The sequence below is a fragment of the Magnolia sinica genome, chromosome 9 (assembly GCF_029962835.1).
Source record: "Magnolia sinica isolate HGM2019 chromosome 9, MsV1, whole genome shotgun sequence".
Lineage (NCBI taxonomy): Eukaryota > Viridiplantae > Streptophyta > Magnoliopsida > Magnoliales > Magnoliaceae > Magnolia > Magnolia sinica.
Genome location: NC_080581.1, coordinates 34,535,526 through 34,553,708, shown reverse-complemented (window position 1 = coordinate 34,553,708; position 18,183 = coordinate 34,535,526). Strand labels below are relative to the sequence as shown.

Sequence of the window (18,183 nt, the reverse complement as noted above, 5' to 3'; positions counted from 1 at the left end):
CCTTGGATTCTGCTGATCCACTAGTGTAGAGAAGCCATATCTCAGTTCGACCGGTGTCTTTTTGGTTCAACCGAATTAGGAAAGCTTTCTTAGTTTTCTCACTATGTAGATTTACACATTTTCATTTCGATCAAAATATGTGAGTTGGTTTATTTCAAATTGACAGAAGGTCTCATTCGATTCGACTGACAAGTTACACAGATTAGTACAAATCATGGTATTTAAGTCCGTTTTCAATTAGGACTTAGATTATACGAGTGCTTTCTCTCTAAGGGCAAAGGTTTTGTGAGATGAGTCAATTTTCTACACTTGTAAAGGCATGAGAAGGGATTTTTCAAGGGGCCTGAGTTTTTCGAGGTGCACGTTGTAAGGGGAGATTGGGTTTCTGCTGTAATCAAAGAAGATAAGTGATGTAAACTCTAATGCTTTTAATTATAGTGGATTTCTATCGTTTTGTGCCGTAGTTGTTTCCCAAAAGGATTTTCTACATTAATTATCTTATGCTTTGTGTGATTATTTTATTCGTTATTGTTTATTTGATTGTTTTTTCTTTGTTGTACATGCTTCCACAAAGTATATAAATTAACTATGGTATTAGATCCAAATTTCTAATACCTAAGGTTGATCTGGATTTATTGTGGCAGGGATTAGATTATGGTGGTGTGAGATAAGTGTCGGAACTCCAATAGGGAGTCCTATGATTTCCTAACCTATAAGCGTTATTCTATGATATATATCTAGAAGACCTTAGATTGTAACCCTCATTTGACTAGTGGTGACTTTAAGTTATATGCATTATCTCATCTAAGTAAAATCGCACCTTAATCACATAAATGCTAAAGGAGAGTAAGAAAAGGTCAAGTAAGTGAGGACAACATGCTTGCATGATAACACTCATTAACTAATAATAAGTAGGAAGTCCAACATTTAAACTAATTCCTTACTACTATTGAAACATCAATTTTAAAACTTTTGCATAAAATATATTAACAATTAAACATCTTACTAACCCAATATTCTTCTTATTATAATATGATAATGTCTTTTTCATATTAAATTCATTGTCTAGCATAATATAAAATAAAGTAAAAGAAACACATCTTTTGATATATCCAATATGAATACAAGTACACTCTTAACCCAAGACTAAATATATCCAGAGCTTGTTTAGAAATGTATTCAACAAAATAACTTTGTTTGAAAATATTTCTCAACATAACTACCGATAATAACTTAGTAATGACTGAGGTAAGACAAATCTCCATCTAACATTTGTGATCTAACTTGTATGTCTCTGTGAATCCTGACCCCGAGATACCGGTTCTTGATTGCATGCATTTTTGAAGCCACATCTTTCATGCACATTCGTTCTCTTGGAGACTCTGAAGAGCACAACACACCGATTCTGACCATTAAAATCAAGCATTCATGCATTCTATTTCTTGTATTGATATGATTTCCATTGCCTTGAGTAACTTCAGTGTCTTCTATAAGTAGTTGTGGCTCAACAATCTCCATTACTCGTTCAGGCAAAGCCAACTTAGCAAAATGATGAAGGCTTAGATTATCCATAAACATGCCATCAGTTGGCCCCTTTCCAGTGATCATCTCCAATAGAAGGATTCCATAACTGTAAACATCTCCTTGTGTAGATGCTTTACTGCCCATCGCATATTCTGTAATTTATACATCTCATATTAGAATGTAAGTGACCATTTGGATATAAATAATATCAAAGGTTAAATTTAGAGAGAGTGGGAATATTCTATTTAAACAAGTAATTAGCATTTTTGCTATTCTAAGGATCTAAACTTCTAACATCAATTGGTGTGCTAAGAACTTGTAAGTGCTTACAAAGATGTTCAAAATTGATCAAGACTCTATTACTAAAGTGAAAGAACTCAACATGTAAATCATCAATTGAACAAAAGACTTATTGTTATGATTTTTGTATAACACATATCTTAACTAAAGACATTATAAGAAAATATTTCTTTATATCTTGCTATGGTGTGATTAATGTGGGGTGCAAGTGAGTACAACTTTGTCTATTTAGATCTTGGTGGGTATATCCTTTAAATCCGAGGTCATTCTTTCAGGATCCGAAACCAAATAAAATTAGGTTCAGGTAAGATTTACCAGTGTTCCACATTCAATGTACAAGAGGTGGCCTACTTGATCACAAGAATGATCAGGCTAGAACCCAAATAATGAATTAGTATATTTGGTATACCTCTTAAAAGTGCCCATACGAGTGGATGAGCCTTACTTTTGCACAAGATTGTTTTCATGTTGGGATTACCTTGTCCCACACACCCAAGTTGATAAGTGTAAAGATATGTAGGGGGCTAGAATGCCTTTTTGTCCATACAATTACTAGGGGTGTGCTCTCACCTTTTGGGTGTGTGTGTAGAAAGAGAATGTTTCATGTCCAATTGGTTGGACCACAAGTTATGCTCTACCCAGTGAATAACCTACAACCTCTTAAGTGAATGCGGCATCCAACCAATCCAATAGGTTAGGCCCACCATGAGGATCATTTGCACTGCAAAAATCAGCTTCATCCACCCATAAGGTGGATCATATTTATAAAAAAAACAATGACCATCCATTGATAAATAGACTTGCTCAATTATTTGATGGTTGATTTTTTCATGAGACAATCCTTGTGATGGGGCCAATCTATTGCATGGATTGGATGCTTTTTTTAAATCCACACGGATCACAAGGTTTGTCACCTTATTTCACACCAGGGCCCAAAAAACATCCCCTTCCATGATTTAGGTACACCACACAATGAAATAATATACGGAAAAACACTCACCTTCCAAACTGTTTTAATTCCTATGGCTCACCTGGACCACGGATGGGTCGGATTTTTGAACCTTGGGCCTTATTTTAGTGTGCAAGCTAATGGTCAGAGTTGATTTCATATTATCATGGCAGTGGACCCGGTAAAAATTAAGGGTTGTCCTCTCTCCTAACTTTTAGTTTGATGTGGCCCACTTGAATCATAGGTCAGCCTGATTTTTGGTCCCCAATCTTACTCGGTATGACATATCTAATGATCGGAGTGGATTTCACAGTGGGCCATATAGAAATTAACAATGGTGGGCATCCCTCTCCCCAATTATTTCCCTTGGAATGGCTCACCTAAATCAGAACGAGTCTGATTTTTTGACCTGGGGCCTAACATGGGCTAATGCATCTATTAGTTAGAATGGATTTCAGATGCATATCACAGTGGGCCTACCCCAGCCCACCCTACTTTGTTCGCACCTCCAGCACTCTCCTACGAAGCGAATAGCCAGACTAGGTGGGTGTGTGTTTTTGTTCATATTTATGTATTTATATACAAGGAATTAAATAAGGTAATAGAGAAAATTGTTACCTGGAGCGATGTATCCAACAGATCCCTTGATTCCAACCGAGCTAGTTTGAGCAACCTCAGGTAAGAACTTGGCTAGCCCGAAATCACCCACACAAGCAATCATGTCATCATCGAGAAGAATATTGCTTGGCTTTAAATCTCGATGAATGATTGGCGTTTGGCAATGATTATGCAGATAATCCAGTGCAGAAGCCACATCAATAGCTATGTTTAGCATTTGAGTAAACTTCAAATTCCTTCCAAGCTGGTCATCGCCATCTCTATGCAACCACTTGTCTAGACTTTCATTGGGCATGTACTTGTAAACAAGAGCTTTAAAATCATTGCCCTTAAAATCAATGCTTACACAGCAAGTTAAGATCTTAACAAGATTCCGATGCCTAATGTTTTTCAAGGCTTCGCATTCAGCCATGAAGCTCCTCAGAGCTCCTGGTTGTTGAAGATTGAAGACTTTCACTGCTACCATAGTTCCATCACGATCTAGAGCCCCTTTATATACAGTGCCAAAACTTCCGGTGCCGATCAAATTGGCAGAAGAGAAGCCATCTGTTGCTTTAAAGAGTTCTGCATAAGACATGGTGACGAAAGGATCCTCCGCAGAAGGCACATCAGCAGGTTTCCTTCTTGACTTTCTTACCCAATTGGCAAAGATACATGATACTAACATAAGGCACAGGACAACAACAACAACTGAGATTTTTACTTTTGATGCAAGATACTTTCTCCGTTTCTTGGAAGCTTGGCTAGAGCATTGAGGCAAATTTAATTCTGGAATACCCCCACAAAGCTTATTATTTCCAAGCACTGAAACTTGACTGGCATTTCCAAAGACCCCTTGTTTTGGTACCTCACCCTTGAAATTATTGAAGGAAAGATTTAGAGACTCTAGAGCAAGCTTCTCCAGATATTTTGGAATCTCCCCAGAAAGGTTGTTGCCTGAAAGATCCAGGGATCGAAGGCCTTTTAGAGTACTAAATGTTGGAGGAATTGATTCTTGAAAGAAGTTTCCATCCAATAAGAGATACTCTAGGCTGAGACAATTGCCTAGCGAGCTTGGAATTTCTCCTGACAGTTTGTTATTTGAAACACTCAATGCAGAGAGAGTTTTCAAGTAACCAACTTCGACTGGCAAACTATCGGTAAAAGAGTTATTTCCAATGGAAAGTTCAATCAAAGATGGAAAGAAGAAAAGTTGTTTGGGTAAGCTACCGTTGAACTTATTACTGTAGAGGTAAATGGCTAGCAGGTTTATGCAATTACCAAGAGTTGAAGGTATGATCCCTGATAGATTGTTTTCATATAAACTGAGTACCAACAATTGGGAGATGTTGCCCAAGGAAGACGGAATTTGCCCTGATAATTCATTTGCTTCAAACCAAAGCTTTCTTGCCTGGCTAAGCTTCCCAATACCAATGGGAATAGTACCTGTTAAAAAGTTATTCCCCATATCCAGTACTGTTAAGTCGACAAGATTCTGAATCCCAGATGGGATGCTTCCGAATATCTTGTTATCTCCCAAAGTTAGCGAAGTCAGTTGGGTCGAAATATTAGACATGGAGTCGGGCAACGCACCGCTGAGATGATTCCTGCGTACCTGCAGCTTTCGTAAGCTACTGCAATTGGTCAAAGAATCGAGAAAAATCAAGTCATGAGATTTTCCAATTCCAAGTTTATTACCCCACAAACGTAACCTGGACAGACCCTTGAGGCTTCCAAAATTCGTAGGTACAGATCCGCTAAAGCTATTGTTACTAAGGTCAATACTTACGAGTCCTGAAGCATTGGATAATGAAATTGGTATGGGTCCTGTGAATTGGTTTGTTCCAGTGTAAAGCTCTTGAAGATTAGGAAGAGTGAGGCCTAAGTTAGGAGGAAGGTTTCCGTGCAATCTGTTAAATCCCACGTCCAAAAACTTAATAGAGGAGAGATTGTATAGCTGGGGTGGAATCTTACCTGACAGTTCATTTAGAGCAATGTCAAACTCCTCTAAGCTTGCCAACCGACCAAAGTCATCTGGTATGCTGCCATCCAGACTGTTTCTTGTGAGATAAAGGAAAGAGAGAGACGAAAGGTTTCCAAGTGAAAGTGGGATGCTTCCTGTAAGACTGTTCTCACCAAGATCCAATTCAGTGAGTTTCGATAGAGAGCCAATCTCAGTTGGAATCCTCCCTAACAACCGATTCTGGAAAAGATAAAGAACTTCGAGTTTCGAACAGTGGGTCAGATTTGTAGGAATTTCTCCGGTGAGTGTGTTATTATACAGAACGAGAAACCGCAAGCGGAACAATTGGCCCATCTGTTCAGGAATCGGTCCGCTGAAGAAGTTGTTTGAGAGATCGATTCTCTTGAGGAAGGTGAGGTTCCCTATGAAGGGAGAAATGGGGCCCACCAAGTTCTTGTTTGTGAGGATCAAGGCAGTGACCCTTTGAGGATGGCGGCGACCACCGCATGTGACTCCTTGCCAGCGACAGAAGTGGAGAGTATGGTGCCATGAGCTCAAGGAATGGAGAGGACCGTTGGTTATCAGATCTTTAAAGTGGAGCACAGCAAGGTGATCGGTTTCGTTGGAGAAGTGAGCGACTGATCCGAAGAAGCATGGAACGTGAGTGGAAGAGACAAGGAGAAATGACCAAAATGCCCATATGGTCATAGGTGGGAGCTCCGTAATAGCGTTTGTGAGGAAAGCCAAAGCGAGGATACAAATATGGAGTGGATTCTGAGCCCTTGATGACTTGAGGAGTCTATTTATAATAAAATAATCAGGTGATTTTGGTGGGCCCCAGTTTACCATATTATTTTCTTCTTCTTCTTTTTTTTTTTCTTTTTCCTTTTTCAATCAGGTCGCCGTCCAAAAGTGGGACGCGGATCGGCTACTGACAGGTTGAGTAGCGAAATTGCTACTGAAGTGACGTCACCAAGTTTTGTGGGCCCACCATGATGCATGATGTATGTTTTGTATCCACCCGCAGAGAACAGTCGGGAGAGTAACGCAGCCATTAAAAACTTCTAAATGCTACAAAAGTTTTCGATCGACCTGATATTTGTGTTTTCCCCTGTTTAATGTCTTTGTTAACTTTTGAACAGATTGGAATTTGAAAAAACATCATGCCGGGCTTTAAGAAGGTTTCAACGGTGGGCAGCAACAATCTTCTGGCTGTTTTTTGCGGTGGGGTGAACTAAAACTTTGGATCTACTCTATAGTGGATGGACGCTGCGGATACAATGCATACATAATGATAGGGTCCACAGAACGTTACGTCGCTTTAGTAGCGAGTCTCTCAACTCAACCTGTCGGTATCCAATCCGCGTTGAATAGAGAGACTCCCTACTGAAGTGACCTCACCAAGTTCTGTGGGCCCCACTATGATGCATGCTTTGTATCCACATCGTCCATCCATTTGGAGAGATCATATTAGGCCTTGATCTAAAGAATGAGTAATATCCAAAGCTCGAGTAGACCCCACCACATAAAACTGTGCGGAGAGTGATGCTCACCATTAAAAACTTTTAAGGGCCACAAAAGTTTTTGATCAAGCTGATATTTGTGTTTTCCCTTCATTTGTGTCTGATTTAATACATGAACAGGTTGGATCTCAAATAAACATCAGTAGACCGTGGGAAGGTTTCAACTGTGGATGTCACTCTTCCCACTGTTTTCGATGGTGGGGTCCACTCCAGATTTGGATCTGCCTCATTCTTTGGAACATGAACTAAAATGATCTCTCCAAATGGATGAACAGTGTGGATACAACACATGCATCATGGTGGGGCTCACAAAACTTGATGACATCACTTAAGTAGGGAGTCTCCTGCTCAACCTCTCAGTAGCTAATCCACGTCCACCTAAAAGGACGGTCCTGTCAGGGTCCATGTCATATATTTTACCATTCCATCCATTCATTTTGAAATATCATTTTCGGGTATGGTCCCAACAAACATGAAGATTGAAGGCTTAAGTGGACCACAACAAAGGAAGCAGTGGGGATGGAAAGCCTACCACTGAAAACTTCTCTGCGGAAGTTCTGGATCAAGCTGGTATTTATGTTTTCCCTTCATTCATCTCCAGGTAATATTATGAGCAGGTTGGATGGCAAATAAGCATCACGGTGAAGCGTGGTATCGATCCCTAGTGGGGGTGGCTAACAGTGAAGTGTCAACTGACAGTGGGGTGTATTAACAGGCTAATAAAAAATAGATAAATAAATAAATAAAATAAGCATCACAGTGAACACTAGTAAATTTTCAACAGTAGAAGTTCAATCCCTACAACTTATTGTGGTGTGGTCCACTTGAACCTTTATCTGCCTCATTTTTATAGTAATGTCTTAAAATGATCTATCAAAATAGATGAATGGTGTGAATAAAGTATATACATCACAGTTGGTCTCGCAAATTCCCTGACAGGACCGTCCGTCTCCAATGGTAGGTTATCACCTAGTCCGTGTGGTGGTGGGGTAGTATCCAATCCACCTATCCAATCGGTGATGCAGGGGATTAATCCACACCAATCGGTGATGGGTTTATGTTGTTCTGCACATCACATGATTTAAATAATTTGGGGGCTTCAAAAGACAGGGCTGCATGGAGGACACTAATCTTGGCATTTGGGTGGCCCAAGAAAAAAGATTTTCCTAACTACACAAAAAATAAATCCAATATATTCAAGTCAATGTCATCCATGCTTAAATTCTTTGTCACAAACTCATTTAATTCTTGATTGTAGTATTAAGATATTTAAATCATAATTTTAAAACTAACTGTCTGTCTTTATCTCTACATATAAGACTGTTGATTTAGAGAGACTATGGGACCATTGAAACTCCATTGGTTTAAAGGTTTTTGTCTTCCCTGTGTTGTTGAAGATCTACTAGGTTCAACATATATTTCATAGGCCACAAAATGAAGATTACAAGACAATCTTACTCACTATTAGAAATTTACTATTATATCTAGAGACTTCAAATTTGGATAATGGAAAGTAGAATGTGTGTCAATAGATCCCTTACATGTGCATGTTGGCTCAGCTGAGTATTCCGACTAGGATAAGGGATCAGATCTAAAAACCTGCTCTCCCTACAAGATAAAACCCTACATTCCACTGAAATTATGTGTTTAACTGGAAATTCAGCAAACTATAATTGTAAGAGACCACATACAAACCTGGAGTATACTTCGAGTTATTTTGACAAACAATCAGTTGTGTATGTCTATGTAAGTGGACACAGAAGGAAAACATAACCATGAGACTTCATCACTCCATGAAGTTAAACATCTGTTAGATGTCTTTCTCCACAATATATCCACATAATAAGTGCTAAATGCGAAAAATTTTAAATTATTAGAAATTTTTACAATGATATGCAGAGAAAAAGTTCTATCATGCATTTTCTATTTTCGAATACAAGAACGGAATGTGAAGTGAATCAGTAGTTTCATAAAGGGAATGTAAAGTGAATCAAGTTTCCAAGAAATGCTATATTCCTAAGAAAGAACCCAAATAAAAGAGAAAGGAGCATCACCTTTGTAACTTTGCAAGTCCGATTTACATTGATTAGTTTCATATCAAAACCCTGCTATTATTCCAGAAAAAAAATTAGAAGTTCTCAAGAAGAATGAAGTCCGATTTACTTAGCCAGTGAAAAGAATAATTCTTTCAAGCATTTGTTTGCATGTGCAAGGAAATTACAATAATAGAGAGGCCAAGTACTCTGTGCCCTCAAAAGGAGGAGTTTGAAAGACAAAATACTGCTTGAAAAACATATTGAATACCTTAGATAAAAAAAACTTTACATCAATGCCCATAACAAACATTTCAATCCGAAGGCAGATTACATATAGCAGAGGTGTGACTATTAAATGCAGTAACCAAGGCCTATTGCAAAGTTATACAGAAATCGTGATCACTATATACCTGTAGAAGATCAATCTAATCCCTTAGACGGAAAACTAGAAGATTATGGCCAGAAATCAAAACAAATCAAACCAAAATCCATGGTGCCTCTAAAATCCTTAGGTCAAGACAAGCAGAAATCGGTAAATCAAACTGGCTCTTTGATGGAATCTTTATATGCAGACAAAACTCTAAATAAAGAAAGAAAAAAAAAAGTCAAAAAAAAAAAAAAACAATACCTGCACAAGGAAATCAGACCTGAAGCCCAATACCTGCACAAGGAAATCAATACCCAAGCAATCTTCAAACCAACAAAGTAACAAAATATGCCAAACTCAGAGAAACCTAAAAAAATTGGACCAACAAATCGGCGAAGATTCAAACCAAACCTGTCATGAGACCAATACCAAAAGACAAAATGCACCACCTGGGCCAATATAAAAATAGAAGATATCCAACCAACTCTACATAATAACTTGCAACTTAACCTACAATTCGAAGTCAGCAAATTATCGTTGCTGCTTTGGTTTTGAAACGAGGCACCATGTTGCTAACTAGACAAGGCAGCAAGTTCAGTTGATATCCTGCATTTATTAGATGGACATGTTTAAATCACTGCATTTAGATTGAAGAGGAAAGCAGTGACAAAATCATATATCAGACAATGTCAAGGAAAGGAAAACCACCATCAAACACTTGCAATGCCCCTGTAAAGTGCATCTCCATGTATATAAAGATTATATATCTAATGCATGTAAGGATATTTTGTAGCCGGAAAGTTTTCCCTTTCATAAGCATCCTCTTTAAAGGTCACCTTGAATGACAGATGCTTATAAAATAAAATGACTATACTGCAACAAAACTAAAAGGAAGGCAACACGTAGATAAATCATTTAAGAGATTCTGGCATAATGGGTCAACGATTCAAAGGCGGAGGTCCCCTCCTTTATCCATGTGGTTCCAGAACCAGCGTACCTAGATGTTCCAATTTCCCATAAAATCTGCATAACACTCTTTGAAGCTTCAGAATATGCATAAATGAAATGCTTATAGTGATTCTATCATCAAGATAAATGTCAACATCTGATAGCTAAGTGAACAAGAGTGCAAGTCTAACAAAAACACTGACAGATGAAATTTAACAAATTATACATGAAGAAGAAGAAAAGCATCGTCAAAAAGATATATGAGAAGACAACATGTATAGCAACTCTTTGTCACCAAATTTGTTTCAATGTGTTTATGGTGAGTATCAAGTTGTGTTTCCTATAGTTAACATAAACATCCCAAATTTGAAAAATCCTAGTCACCGACTCTTCAGTTTTTCCTTTAATAGTTAACATCCCATGAATATAGCTAAAATTAAAGTAAATTGTACAAGGACAGCTGAAACTCCTTTTATAATTGTAAATGCTACAAGTGCAATTCCTCTTTAGATGAAGAGTGACTAGACTAGGATCAAAATAAACATGGAGAAACAGTTTGTTTTAAGCCTCTACTCTAAACTATTGGTTTCACTTTAATTAAGCATAATACATCCAAACACAAATACACTAATCACAAATCAAATAGGTATTAGTATGTGAAAACATTAATAAATAATGGTTGCAAAGAAAGACACCAAAATCCCTGTCAAATCAATGGCACTTACAATCATACACACACACACACATCTATAACATCAAGTTACAATAAAAATGTGGATAATAAGATAAACAAGATAACTAATTCAGTCAATTCAGGTGGGTTTTTTTTTTCCTGCAATTGGAAGTCAGCAAATCATATGACTACATATCACAATGTATATTGAATGGCCGATCGGGAAATTCCTATCTCTGTGAGTATATGTTAATAACATGCCACATGACAAGAGCAATGTCCATTGAAAAAAATAAATTAAATGCATATGACTATACCAAATGGATCATAGAGAAATTAAAAACTAATGCATATGACTATACTGAAGCATACCAAACATTACAAAAAAACAGGGCTCGTTTCAGACTTAACAAGCTTTTGCATTGAACAAGTTGAGAAAGGAACCAGTTTTGACACTTGCATCATAGTTAGTTGTCCAGCAATACTTCTCCAAACATGTGATGTCATGCATGAGATCTGGACCATTCTTCTAGCCATACCTCAGAAAACCACAACGTTAGGTGATCCTAGCCACTAGAAGACTTTCAGTTATTACAAACAGATGGTTAAAAAGTCTCAACCAATGGCCAAAATTTAACAATAAATCAGTTGTAATGCCCAAATCACTGCGTCATTTTTTTTCTGAGCTGCACATAATAGAACCCGTCATTTTTTTTTCCTTCTTCTATGATGGTATTTTATCAATCCATTCCCAAATCAAACTAGATCTGCGTAAGAAGAAAAAAAGAAAAAGTAAAAAAGAAAAGGAAAAAAGTTAAAAAAAGAAAAAAAAAGAAATGAGAATTTCTCTAGAAAATATTACCAAGGTCACATGGCAACTGCCAGAAAGGTAATCTCCTTTCAGCTTCGATAATGAAATGTTAAAATATGTGTATTTTGCTTATTGGTTGCTTTCAGTTTCTCGTCTTCATCACTCAACCATCTCAAGATCCTGTAAGGAAATGAATTCTACCATTGATAGCAGTTCCTATTAAGGTATCTAACGATGGGTGTTCTATAACGATGGGTGTTCAAATTTATTTGCATGTAGAGTCAAAACATAAAGAAATTTCCTCAGATACCATGAGTAAAAATTACATGGCTATATAATTTCGACAAACAAAAGCCATAGTTCCTGATCTTTATACTTACTCTTTGCTTTCCCAGAATAGGGGTAGTTCGCTATAAAGCATTCTCTAACCCTACAAAAAAAGGCATGAAATTTTTGATTCATGTATTTATATCATTTCTTAGCAAAGTAATTGGCATTCCCAAAAATACAAAATGCAAATTAGAAGGATGCGTAAGCTCACTGATCTTTTTCTGTATATGGAAAGCTAGCCACCAAATTACTGTTGGTGAAAAGAGAGGAACATCCATTAAAGAATAAGATAATGAAAAGGAAAGTATATAGAAAAACCTATCTCTACTAGATACACTGGCTAGTCCATCATCAAAGGGCCACCAGGGAATATTGTAGTTAACACCAAAACCTCCAAATCAGCAGTCTAAACCCTAAAAATCAAGAAAACATGAATAAATAACCATCAAATCCTCCAAATCGGCCATCAAAATCCTATAAATAAACAAAATATGAACAAATGAACATCAAATCTACCAAATTAGCTATCAAAACCACCTGAAATTCCCAATTTCAAAAATCCTCAAGATCCCCAAAATTCTAAAATCCCCAAATCCCTAATTTGTAATATCAGAACATCCCCAATTAGGGAATCGACACTACAAATCCCTAATTAGGGATTCGAAACTCAAAAATTCCCAATACACAAATCATTGCACAATGTTACTTGAAGGATTAAAAAATGCCAAAAAATGCCCAAATTGATATGAATAGATAAGGAGAGAGAGAGAGAGAGAGAGAGAGAGAGAGAGAGAGAGAGAGACCTGATGTTGCAGAAGAATGCTCCTTGATGTGCGGTAGATCGAGCGGAGAGAGATATACATGATGTTGCAGCAGAGGGCCGAGGAGAGAGAGAGAGAGAGAGAGAGAGAGAGAGAGAGAGAGATATCGGGATAGAGAGAGGGAGAGGGAGAGGGAGAGGGAGAGCGAGCGGAGAGGGAGAGGGAAAGGGAGAGGGAGAGGGAGAGGGAGAGGGAGAGGCAGGAAGGGAGGGATGGAGAGGGAGATGGAGAGGCAGGGAGGGAGGGATGGAGAGGGAGAGAGAGAGGGAATGCGCGCGAGAGAGGGATGGAGAGGGAGATGGAGAGGCAGGGAGGGAGGGATGGAGAGGGAGATGGAGAGGGAATGCGCGCGAGAGGGAGAGGGCCGGAGATGGAGAAGGAGGAGCAGAGAGAGGAAGCGGCAGAGAGAGGGAGAGAGAGCGGCACAGAGAGGGAGGGAGAGGAAGAGCAGGCAGAGAGGGAGCGGTAGAGAGAGGGAGAGTCACGTGAGAGTGGGAAATAGGTTAGGTTTTTTTTTTCTTTTATATATAGGAACCCTGCCGGAAGCCGGTAAAGGGTTGGCGCTTTGGTCGGATAAGGCCCTTTTTCTTGTAGTGACACCAGGAAACAATGGGAATAATGACTTCCATTGTTGAAAACTTTCTAGGGCCCAAAGTGATTTTTATTTGTCATCCAACCTGTTCATAAGATCACGCAGACATGGATGACAGGAAAAAAGAAATAACATCTTGATCTAAAACTTCTGTGGCCCACAAAAATTTTTCATGACACCAACCCAACATGATGTATGTGTTTTATATCAATTCCATCAATCAATTTTGCCCATTCATTTCAAGGCATGAGTCAAAAAAGAAGCAATCCAAAAGATTAAATGAACCACACCACAATAAACAATGGGAATTATGACACCAACCATTGATACGGTTTTTTTTTTACACCATCCACTTTTTTTTTTTTTTTTTTACACGTGCACACACACCTCCACACACTCACGCTGTAGTGGGATTTCACCACCTATGGATACTCGAACCCTTGACCGGGTGTTGAAACTCCTAAGAGTCGACCACCAGAGCAAGAGTAAGGTACCTATGACCAATCGTGATGCTCTTGCTCATTTTCCATCCAACCTGTTCATACCATCACATACACCTGCACGAAGGGAACAAAAAGACAAAATATCAGCTTGATCTAAAACTTTTGTGGCTGCGAAGAAGTTTTTAATGGTAGGGTGTTCAATATCCATCACGTCACATGGTGTGGTCCACTTGAGCTTTGCATCTGCTTCAATTTTGGGCTCATTCCCTCGTCACAAAATACATTACCCTCATCGAATTAGGCATATTCTACTAGAGATCTGTGGAGGAGCCATCCCAGCATAATTAGCACAAGGTTGGTGTAGATAATACTAGGCATTGTATGATTAAAATTTATTGAAAATAAAGTATTAATTAACTAGCACTCACCATACGCATGGCACAGATGAATGGATCTACAATCTTCTTTGACTGAAGGCCCATTGGAGAAGAATTTTCTCATTGGATAATGACTGCAGATAGCTAGAATTGTTTTTCGAGTCGCTCACGGTCTTCATCCAATGTGAAAAGACATACGAATCTACTGAGAAAACTGATGCACTGCCTCACCATACACATGTTCTTCATCCAACGTACAAGGATGTCAAGTCTAGCTACAGAAGTCATGGCTTATCTTCTCCAACCATTGAAAAAGTGTAGGGACAAAAGCTATTCCGTGTCTCTGCCACCTTGAAAAATAAGTTTGGCCCATTGCGAGCTTGGCCCATTGCCAGCTTTAATCATTCCACAATTTCAACTTCAATATCAACATCTTACTAATAATCAAGTGGTCCACACCATCTTAGATTCCATTTAATTGTCCGTAGTTTATCCACTACAGAGAGTTTCTACTGCCCACCTACCACTCAGATCCACCTAGGTTTTTGTCCAATGATATAAAAGGAGATGGAAACTTTGTTTGACAGTATTGATCAACGAAGTTAATTATGTAGGTGGGCACCATTTCAATCTTCTAAAGGCTCGGCGAATTTCTTCATTACTTCATTTCATTGTAATAGAAGAACTGAGCAAGAATAGACTAATTGAGATTCCAAAGAATGTATGATGCGATTAGATTTCTTTTTCTTTTGCTTTTGTTTTTTCTTTTTATTTTTCTCTCTCTTTTTGACTCCTTTGTAAAAAGGCCAAAGTAAGCTGTGTAATAGATCCGTCCTCTTCGAAATAGCCCTCCTATTAGCCGTTTAAATCATACATTAGTGGTACTAGCTTGGAGGATCACCCGGGCATTGGATATTGACTGATCGCTAGACTTGCTGTTCGGGTCGCTCACGGTCTTCATCCAATGTGAAAAGACATGCGAATCTACTCGGGAAACTGATGCACTGTCTCACCGTACACATGTTCTTCACAGAACGTACAGGGAAGCCAAGTCTGGCTACAGAAGTCATGGCTTATCTTCTCCAACCACTGAAAAAGCGTAGGGACAAAAGTTATTCCGTGTCTCTTGCCACCTTGAAAAGTAAGTTTGGCCACAGAGAAACCATGCCCTATCTCTTCTGTGAATCCTAAGATGGTATGGTGTGGCCTATGGAACCTGAACATGATAAAGCCATCTCTTCTGTGAAATGAAGATGTATCAATTAATTACTATCCAAATAGTTTTATCTACTTTGGATGGTAAAATGGTCCAAATCAAACTTTAATAGGATGTCCCAGCTGTTTATTAATTAGCATGGAAACTTGAAGAAAATTGATGGATGAGATTGTCTAACATGTACAGTGTTGATGGTTAGAATATGTTAGATTGAATATCTACACCACCAGATCTGCTCCAAACATCTCAAAATACCCTCATGGAGAGGTAGGAAGAAGTTCAGATCCACCCGTTGCTTTGGACCCCACGGCTCTTCGATGTGAAATCGGATTGCGTACCGAGTAACTTAGTCCGCTTTCATCATTTCTCCAGCCCATTTTAGTGGTTGAGCCAAAAATTGAAGCATATCCAAGGCTCAAGTGGACCACGCCACAGGAAATAGTGGGAATAATGACTTCCACGGTTGAAAACTTTCTAGGGCCCAAAGTGATTTTTATTTGTCATCCAACCTGTTAATAAGATCACACACATATGAATGAAGGGAAAAAAACAAATAACATCTTGATTTAAAACTTCTGTGGCCCACAAAAAATTTCAACGGTAGAATTTCAGTTCACACTGTTTCCTGCAGTGTAGTCCACTTGAGATTTTTATATACTTCATTTCTAGTCTCAAGCCATAAAATTATCTGTTAAAATGAATGAACAGAGTGGATAAAATATATAAATCTCGTTGGACCCCACAGAGTTTACTCAGTACGCTTAGCCTACTGAGTTACTGATCAGTAGGCAATCCACTTTCCTTAGAGGTTGAATACGTAGACAGTGGGGATTATGACACCAACGCACTGTGAAAGCCACCGATGTATGTATGTGTTTTATATCAATTCCATCAATCAATTTTACCCGTTCATTTCAGGGCACGAGCCAAAAAAGAAGCAATCCAAAAGCTTAAATGAACCAAACAGTGGGAATTATGACACCAACCATTGATACCTTCCTATGACCCATCGTGATGCTTATGCTCATTTGCCTGTTCATACCATCACATACACCTGGATGAAGGGAAAGACAAATATCAGCTTGATCTAAAACTTTTGTGGCTGCCAAGAAGTTTTTAATGGTAAGGTGTTCAACCTCCATCATTTCCGATGGTGTGGTCCAGTTGAGCTTTGTATCTGCTTCAATTTTGGGCTCATTCTTTTAAAGTAGCTGGAAAAATGGATGGATGGTCTTGATGCAAAATACATACATCATGGTGGACCTTACAACACTGCCACCAGGCATAAGGATCACATTCACAATAAGGATCACATTCACACCAATGTAAAGAATAACCTAGGAACGAGCCCCAAACATAACGACGGTATCTGGTCGATTAAACACCTGCCATGCATCGTAAGAGAAATATTGCAGCACCAACACTAGCCTTCAGGTTACTGATCATCACTGCCCAGACGGCAATGAGCATGCCTTGGCTCTGGCCTACTCAAAATATCGACTTTTCCTAGCCCAGGCTTAGCCCATTCCCAGCTTTAATCATTCTACAGATTCAACATCAATGTCTATATCTTACTAATAAAAATATTCAACTACATTTTTTTCCATTAATTTTTTCAATAAACTGTTGGACGACAGATTGTGCAATTGGGTGGACATGTAAATATCTTTGCAGTCATATTGATGCAACCACCTAATAAAAGCCGAAACAAGGAAACCAATGGCCTGTTTAAATCAACCACACATCAGGAGGACAAGCCTCCTCCATCCTAGATCCGACGGCATAGATGGTGGCTGACAATCATGGCCGGAATTCAGTTGCGAATAGCGGGCACGACCTCAATGTAGTTGCCCTATCTTCATCCTACGGGGAAAGAAGTCAAGTCAAGTCAAAAAACAAAAAAAAAAAAAAAAAAGATAAGGAAAAAAGAAAAATGAAAAACACGATGCCATGTATTCTCCTTACACACTGAAAAGTGATGGGGACATCTCGTGCATATGTGCACGCACGCCGCCTCACCTACGCACGTACGCACGGAGTAGGAGGGCCCCACCATCGATCTGTCTCGATGACGACGTTCAGGGAGGGCCTCCTACCTAGAAGACGAAGTTTGGTTCAAAAAATTGGGCCGATAATCAAGAAAAGCCCATCATGGGATCTCATGATCGTGGCTCACTCATCGGATTGATTTCATATTTTAAGTTTTGCTTATTGCTATTATTTAAAATATTGTGAACGCTTTAAATTTCTCTGTTTGGTTTTTATTTTATTTTACTTCATCGCCAAGTAATAGGTTGCGCACATGGTGCGAGTTTTGGGGTAGAGGATGTTCCCTATAAATAGGCATCTCTTGTAGTTCTTTTGATTCATTGAAGTTAATAAAAAAAATTCTTGCTTTATTTTTCTGCTCTCTTCGTGAGTTGTGGAAGAATTCAAAAGTGGGTGCGAAGCCCTTCCTTTTCGAAGGGCTAACTACTGTGGTGCGAAGCCACATCGATCCCGATTCACCCCTATCCTTCATCATCTTTTTTTCCATCTTCCCCCACCATCTGTACTTCAAATTCGTCCCTTTTATTGCATCAGATTTCTTCATTACATCAGGCTTCCCGATTTCGGCCCACATGCGAGCTGAAACTTCGGCGGAGCACTACACTCAGACCAAAGCTTGGATCGACGTCAGATTTGGGAGTTTTGCAGGCCAAGCCTGGCCGAC

The 18,183-nt window shown here is 38.8% G+C and overlaps 2 protein-coding genes across 2 annotated transcripts; both read right to left on the bottom strand.

Annotated features, from left to right (window-relative positions):
- Positions 1–1,000: 1,000 nt before the first annotated feature.
- Positions 1,001–6,041, bottom strand: LOC131254947 (putative receptor-like protein kinase At3g47110). The gene is made up of 3 exons (XM_058255646.1): positions 3,738–6,041; positions 3,392–3,651; positions 1,001–1,676 (listed from the first exon to the last, which is right to left on the bottom strand). Exons 1-2 carry the CDS (start codon positions 6,039–6,041, stop codon positions 3,640–3,642), a joined length of 2,316 nt encoding a protein of 771 aa, XP_058111629.1. The 3' UTR covers positions 1,001–1,676; positions 3,392–3,639.
- On the bottom strand, positions 1,234–3,608 carry LOC131254948 (probable LRR receptor-like serine/threonine-protein kinase At3g47570). Its single transcript, XM_058255647.1, has 2 exons — positions 3,392–3,608; positions 1,234–1,676 (listed from the first exon to the last, which is right to left on the bottom strand). The coding sequence occupies exons 1-2, from the start codon at positions 3,606–3,608 to the stop codon at positions 1,234–1,236; spliced, it is 660 nt and encodes a 219-aa protein (XP_058111630.1).
- Positions 6,042–18,183: the final 12,142 nt, after the last annotated feature.